Source organism: Ranitomeya imitator, chromosome 6 (assembly GCF_032444005.1).
Source record: "Ranitomeya imitator isolate aRanImi1 chromosome 6, aRanImi1.pri, whole genome shotgun sequence".
NCBI lineage: Eukaryota > Metazoa > Chordata > Amphibia > Anura > Dendrobatidae > Ranitomeya > Ranitomeya imitator.
In genome coordinates, this window is record NC_091287.1 from 558,467,580 (window position 1) to 558,474,990 (window position 7,411).

The 7,411-nt window shown below is 52.7% G+C and overlaps 1 protein-coding gene across 1 annotated transcript; it reads right to left on the reverse strand.

The window, feature by feature from the left end:
• Nucleotides 1-365: 365 nt before the first annotated feature.
• LOC138643485 (protein brambleberry-like) lies at nucleotides 366-5,717 on the reverse strand. Its single transcript, XM_069732387.1, has 12 exons — nucleotides 5,475-5,717; nucleotides 5,135-5,263; nucleotides 4,876-5,061; nucleotides 4,270-4,492; nucleotides 3,956-4,072; nucleotides 3,642-3,821; nucleotides 1,924-2,130; nucleotides 1,542-1,683; nucleotides 1,402-1,460; nucleotides 1,085-1,266; nucleotides 835-935; nucleotides 366-513 (listed from the first exon to the last, which is right to left on the reverse strand). The coding sequence occupies exons 1-12, from the start codon at nucleotides 5,715-5,717 to the stop codon at nucleotides 375-377; spliced, it is 1,908 nt and encodes a 635-aa protein (XP_069588488.1). The 3' UTR covers nucleotides 366-374.
• Nucleotides 5,718-7,411: the final 1,694 nt, after the last annotated feature.

Here is a 7,411-nt window from a genome sequence, read left to right on the forward strand (position 1 = left end):
ATTTCAGGGGTCTGAGAATACAGGAATTTAGGTTGCAATGCTTCATGGGTCACAGCTGGCAGCCCCCCATGATCCGAGCCCCTGCTCCTCCTCAGTCGCTCCCTTTTGCACAGGACTTTGTAGAAAAGACTTCAGGTTTATTACAAAAGGCCTTTTATAAAAACATTTCTACAATAGATAAATACAGAGAAGACTAAGACTCAAAAAACAGGTAAAATACAGAAATCTGCAGGAGCCAAACCAGTAATCAGCGATCCCATCAGGGGCCACAGGGGCCGTAAAGTGCAAAATCTGCAGAAGTCTCCTCCAGACAGAGCAAAGTGCAGCAGAGGGGCCCCAGAACGCGGAGGTGGGCCAGTGCCTGGATCAGTCCATCAGGGGGCGATGTAGGACGTCTGGCCCGCGGCGTGGACCCTGCAGAACTCCTGCCCTCCGCTGGCCTTGTTCCTGCAGGGCTGACCTGCCCGGGTGATGGCGTGGCAGAACTGGCGCGGAGACATCGATGACAGTGACCTGTGCGGGTAACAAGGGGCAGGGTGTGAGGGCGACATAACCCACATCTGCCCCCTACTGGTGGGTTATATCGGGTCTTCACAGCCGCGCCCTGAGAATGAGTCTCTGCAACAAGCTGCACTACAAGTCCCAGAATGCACCACAGTAAGATCTGCTCCAGCTGCCATTCTGGGAGTAGTAGTTCCACAGCAGCTGGCTGAGTGTATATAGCAGTGATATGCTGCCTGTGGCTTCACAGCCTCTGCACTGTATCATGTAGGAGCATGCTGGGAGTTGTAGTGGCACGCCTCCCCTCTCCTTCACATTACTCTGGACACTCACATGTTGCTGCAAACAGAAAAATTTGGACTTTTACTTATAGACTCCGACATGGCATCAAACGCTGCCCCCAAGTGTCGCTGGGGAGTTCTGTCCGGCGCCATCTGCAGGAACAAGACGACAGTTACATCTGCTCTGTGCAATCTCTGCAGCTGACACCAGGGGGCGATGTCGACACACGGGTATCAGGCTGCGACCGAGACACATCGCCCCCTAGTGGCAGCCGCAGCACATCATTCCTCCGAGCACTCACCGTTCTCAGGGGGCTGTCATGCCCCGGGACTGAGTTCGAGACGCTCAGTCGGCGCAGTTTCATGGCGGGAGTGGACGGCAGCGGAGTCCTCATCCACGGCTGCGACTTCCAGTCCTGATGTGCCGGAGACGCTACCACAGACACATCTTTACACAACGTCTCGTTACCCAACACCGAATCATCTGGAAGAAGGAGAACGAGCAAAATCAGGGCGAAAACACCTGCATTGGCCGCAGGGAAGAATTATAAATGCAGCTCTGGATGGAAATCCCAAAGTGTCACAAGAACAGAGAGCGAGCGCCATCCAGAGGCCGCACCTATGTGACTGACGTCCACCAGCTTCCTCAGCTTCTCCTTCAACAGGGCGTCCTCTGCCCTAAACATAGAAGAGAATTACTGAAATCCTCTGTGCTGCTTTAGCATTGTTTTTTTTAAATTACATAATGGGTGTACTTACTTTTCAGGAGTTGAGCTACAAAACCCTGCATCCTCCTCTACATAAGGATGGAGCACAGGAGACTTTTTGGGGGTCGTCAGCGTGGCCTTCCTGCTCCTCACCTTCACCAGGTAGCAAATGAAACGCAGTAATGTCCAGTGACCTGCGGGGGGCGCAGGAGAGAAACCGCAGTCACCTCAAGAAGTCAGCCATTTCTCCACACACTGGCAGAGGGTGACCCCCCTCAGATATGCAGTAGCCTTAGTTCCCGGCAGATAGGCACCCCCAGGGAGGAGGAATGCCCCCCGCCTGTGCTCACCTATCACCGCCCCCCAGACACCCCCCGTTGTCTGCGCTCACCTATCACCACCACCAACCTCCCCCCCCCCCGGTCTGCGCTCACCTATCATCGTGCACACCAGTAACGCCGTCAGCGATCTGAACCCGAGCGACGTGTTGTGGTTGAGCTCCGAAACTGCGTTGAGCAGGATCAGGAGCAGCAGGACGAGGCGCGAGAAGCCGGGGATCTGCAGGAACGTCATCAGCAGGGCCAGGAGAAGGAAGTAGGCGCCATGAAGGACACACGTGGAAATGGCATCCAGGTTCCCGCCTGTGAACAGAAGTCGTGGGCGGATTATCCACAGTAATGCACTGTCATGGCTCACGGGGAGGATGCCTTTATCATCCCCGCCACTCACCAATTTGGCACAAACAGGGGTTGTTTGGTTGCCCCTGGTTCTTTCTGAAGGGGATTTATCTATATCCCACTTCCCAGTTCTGGTTTGGAACTTGCAGCTCTCTGGTGCTCCCCTTACCCTCAGGTCAGTCAGGGTACTGCACCTAGGATAATTAGTCACCAGAAAGGCTGCCTGCTATGTACTAGCTATTGGGCACGCTGCAGCGAGAACGATATAACTACTCCCACTCAGGCGGGAACAATAATTATCAACGCCGCCGTCGCTACAAAGCCTTGCAAATGCACAGGACAAATCAGCTGCCACCAGCTTCGATTTCTTAATTATTAACGGGTCCAGGTACTTTATAAAGCAAGGAGAGACAAGCTAGTAATTTATTATTTTACTCCAAAAAAAGGTAGGCAGTGTTTACAGAAGTATAAAAAGATATTGTAAAGACGACAAGTATCGTATGTACAGTAACAAATAAAATGGGATTAAGGTTGAAAAACCCTTACATTTCGCTAGGTCATATCATCTGATGGCTGCCCGTGTGCTGTGGGGGGAAGGGCGAGCATATAACCAGATGCATCACCCCTGTATAACAGCTAGACCCCAGACAGACACTAAAAGACTGCTGCTTCACTTAATTATTATCTAGCCTAAAACCAAAGCCCTCCCCCTGTGGTGACCTCACTTAGAGGCTGGATACTACCCTATCTTAACAGTATGAAAAATCCTCATCGCACATATTTTGGCATAGGAACCTGTTAGAAAAACGATACCCATGTTGTTATGCTCAGTGTGCCAAAGGGATTCATTTAAGTATAGACATGGGGTGGTTGGGTGACCCAGTTCCGTAGTAATCAGTTTCTCAATTGTGCTGGTTCTGGAACCTGGAAAACTCACTTGCTTGTGGTTCTACCGAAGCACATGCCAAAAATTTATTTGTCCCACTTCTATCATTAATCGGTGCTATGATATTTTGATTTGCAAGGACGAAGAAACCTGGGTCCCCCCCCCATGTGCTTCTACTTGTACTTTCACTTTGAAGCCATATAAATTCTTGAGGGGAGGGAGGGGGGAATAAGGAGTTCAGGATTACACCCACAGGCAGAGTGGGAAGAGAGGGTCGGAAAGGCCACAGCGTGTGTCTGAAAAGCCAATGTACTTTTAGGTAGATAAACATGGCATATTCACATTATTGTGACATGCGCCTGAGTATCTGACAACCCCCGTGTCTGACAACCAGCACGGCCATCACTGCTCTGAGCCTGGCTTACAGTGTTTCCGCTGCCTCGCGGCACCGCTGGGCAACAATATGGCGCCACAAGGAGCCATCACAGTAGTGGCCAAGATACAAGAAGACTTCACCTTTAAGGCAAGGTGCATATTGGACGTCTCTCCCTGGTGGCGGACCCCGCAGACACCCCCGGCAGCTCCTTACCTGCCCAGATGATGAACCCCTGGATATAGCTGAGCCGGTGCTCCACACTGCGGTGCATGTGCTCCATGGCGTACAGCGCGGCGCTCAGGCTCCGGTTCATGCGCTGCAGCTTCTCCATCAGGACGTCGTAGTGCAGCGCGCTGCGGTCCTGGTAGGACAGGAACAGCGCCAGGTTAGACTCTGCAGATACAAGAGAACAACAGCGGTCACCGCAGCGAGGAGCCGTAATCAGCCGGCGCAGTCACAGCCAGCAGCGCTGATACATTGTAACAAACCCTCAGCTGTGATTCCAGTACATTGGGTTCAGCACTCACCAATTTTGGCGTAGACGTCACGTGACCTGGCTCGGACTTCCGCGAGGTCGGCCATGATGGCTTTATGCCCCTTGTGCAGTTCTGCATCCTGCGCCGTCAGGTGACCACTCACATTCTCTACAGAAAGGAAAGAAAGACCCCATCAGCGAGCGGAGGATGGGTGCAGGAGTCCACAGCTCCCCACTGTCTGATCCCCAGAGGCAGGGTCTCCGTGGACTCCACATGGTTGGCAGCGTCTGCTGAGAGTTGTAGTGTCTCTACCAAGAGTGCGATGCAGCAGGGGGCGCTCCGGAGACGCTGCCGCTCCCACATACCTATGTTTCGTGTGATCCCTTCTATCATGTCCGCCACCAGGTGGTGCCCGCTGGCGATCAGCGCCTTCTCCTCCGCCAGCAGCTGCAGGTTCCCAGTGATGGAGCCCTCCATCTTCTCCTGGTTGTTCTGCAGCTGCTCTTGCTGGGTCAGGAGGTGGTCCTGGCTGCTCAGGACCCTCTGCAGAGACTCCGAGGTCAGCTCCTTCAGCTCCAACTGCCCGTCCTGGGAAGAGACATAATGTCAGAGGAGGGGAGGCCGCACCCAGGAGGGGGAACGCGCCCCCACAGAGGCCGCACCCAGGAGGGGGAACGCGCCCCCACAGAGGCCGCACCCAGGAGGGGGAACGCGCCCCCACAGAGGCCGCACCCAGGAGGGGGAACGCGCCCCCACAGAGGCCGCACCCAGGAGGGGGAACGCGCCCCCACAGAGGCCGCACCCAGGAGGGGGAACGCGCCCCCACAGAGGCCGCAATCAGTGTTGTTGGTGAAAGGACACCTATTCCCGTGCTCAGATTCTGGGCCAGGGTGGGCATCTGACCGTGCTGCTTAAACATGAATTGCCTCAATACCAGCCCCCGTCTCCCACCCTCCATCGTGCTCTGTTACCTTCAGCACTTTCATGGCCTCCAGCTGGTCCATGGCAGTTGACACCAGGGTGTTGACCGTGAGCTCGGTGCGTCGGCGGAAGTGGAGCTGTCGTGTGGCATAGCAGACGGAGCGCGCCCGGTTACTGACAATGTGGTAGGCGTTCCAGGTGTCGGGGTCCATGGGGGATGTGCACTCGGCGAGGGTCTGCGGACAAAGGACTTACTCAGTAAGCCGCACGGCGTAAGAAGTTCTGCTGAGCACCGCCTGTCCTGCTCACCATGTCCTCCGTGCAGGGGTACGTCCACCGCCCCTCCACTTCTGCCTGGCAGTTGAACAGCGAGACCCCCAGCTTGGCGATATCTTCCTCCGACATGTCTGTGCACGACGCCCTCAGCTGACTGACAACCTGTAAGGAGACGGTGGCACCATCACCACACAAGACCCGTACTCCAGTCACATCCAGAGCTGCAGCCGCACTAGAGCTGCGGGGCCTTACAGTCTCTGCACTGCCGTGTTATCGGAGGAGGGGCAGTCGGACGGTCATCTGCTGTGGATGCAGCTCTGGGTGTGACTGGAGTACAACAGGATGAACAGAGCAGGACCCCCACACTCCGCACCTTGTAGTGACAGCTGTCCAGAGGCGACAGCTCCAGGATTTTGGCTTCAGCTAAAAACTTCTCATCAGAAGTGGTCATCTCAAAGGGGGCGCTGGAAAGAGATCGGGGGTCCAGGGCCGCCTCCTTCTGGGGGGCAGATGAGTCACTGGGAGACTTGTGGGTGAACCAGCCAAAAAAAGCCCCACTCCCCGCAGGAAGGCAGAGGACGAAGCAGAGCAGAAAAACATGGCCGCCGGGAGACATCACGATAGCTGCAGGAAAAAAAGGAGATGAAATACCTGTCCTCACCACAGGGGGTGGTGTAGTGTCAGGAGTGATACCTCATCCTCACCACAGGGGGGCGGTGTAGTATCAGGAGTGACACTCAAGGTGAAAATATATTTTCTTTATACACTTTTGTACTTTTATATTCTTATGCTGTGAAACAATAAGTTTTTCCCCTTTATGCTTGCTAATGCAAATGTAATTGTATTTAACACGGCTGCCAGTATTCATCTTTGCCCTAAATTCTGATTCTGCTAAAGAAGTTATATATTCCAGAAGCCAAGTATTATTTCTCTTGAAATGGAAACTTAAAGCGATGTGGAGAAAGGAAGATTTATCAGATGATGTCAGAGCCAACCAGAAAGACTGAATACTAGATACATTGCTTAAACCCCGCCCTCTGCACACCTTCCCCCAATAGATCATATAATATTGTGTATCAGGAAATAAAGTCAGTTGCTGTGACATTGCTACACCTTGTAGACACACGAGCATGCAATGAGTTTGAACCAGCCTTTGTCTGACTCATCCTTATCCGGTACCAATGCTCTTATTCTGATTTGGAATGACTGGTGAAGGAAGGGTATTGTCGTGACGACCCCGACAATTTGGCGCCCAACGTGGGGCGTGGCCCACGATCCGAGACCCCCTGGACCCATGCCTGGACGTCTGTGGACGACACCCGTAATGGCTGACCTCGAGGACTGATCACCCGCCAAACACGGTAAGTGGAGATCACATACTATTTATATGTCACACTTGCCAGTATTTCAACCGTTATTGGTTAGTCTGGTCTCCTTAGTTCTGGGGAATGACCGGTCGAATGGTGAGACCGAGCGCGATCCCGTGCCACACTTCAAACCAGCAACTGAGAAATATCGCACTCTGCACATCCTCATATACACCACACCTCCTCCACCGGTCATTGTACTCCATTCAACCACCCTACCCATGACTATTGCCTAATAGTAATAAAATGAAAAATTGAGAAAGTTGTAGAATGGGACAGCTTAGGAAAAAAAAAAAAAAAATAGGAAATGCAGCCTCTGTAATATTGCACACATTAATAATTAAGACGTCCCAAGAAGGAGACCACCAGAATCTCAGTGGAGGGGTCTCACTAAGAGACCGCCTCCCAACGTTTAGAATATCATGACAGGATAGACTAATCACTGGTGTTCAGGTTAGGGATAGGATATCGAGCGCGAGGCTCTTTATTCATAGCACGTTGAACGAGAAGCTCCGTGTTCAGGACCCAGTGTTGTTGTCGCTGTCAGCGGCCTGCTGCAGAAAGGCGTAGTATTCTGTGAGTCATGTTGTGTCTCTTATAGCAGAAGAAGTCTGTGCCCCACGAGTTAAGTGAGGATGCTGTGGAAGTCAAGACAATAGTAAAGTCATGGGAGAGCAAGAAAGCAGTCAAGAATGTTGAGAGGTTGTACAAGCATGTAGGACTGCCCTCGTCAGGAAGATTGCAGCCGTCTACATGGCACCATCTCATAGAGAACAAAAGGGGCATGTTGAAAGATAAAGGATTGTTAGAACAAGTGTAAACTCATCTGTGAGTTGCGTGAGGCTTAAAGAACGAGGGATGAAAAGCGGTTGATGGAGAGGGAGGATCATAGGATGCAGAGCCAGAGTTTGGTTGTAGGGTGTCTCAATCGTTAGTTTTTCTA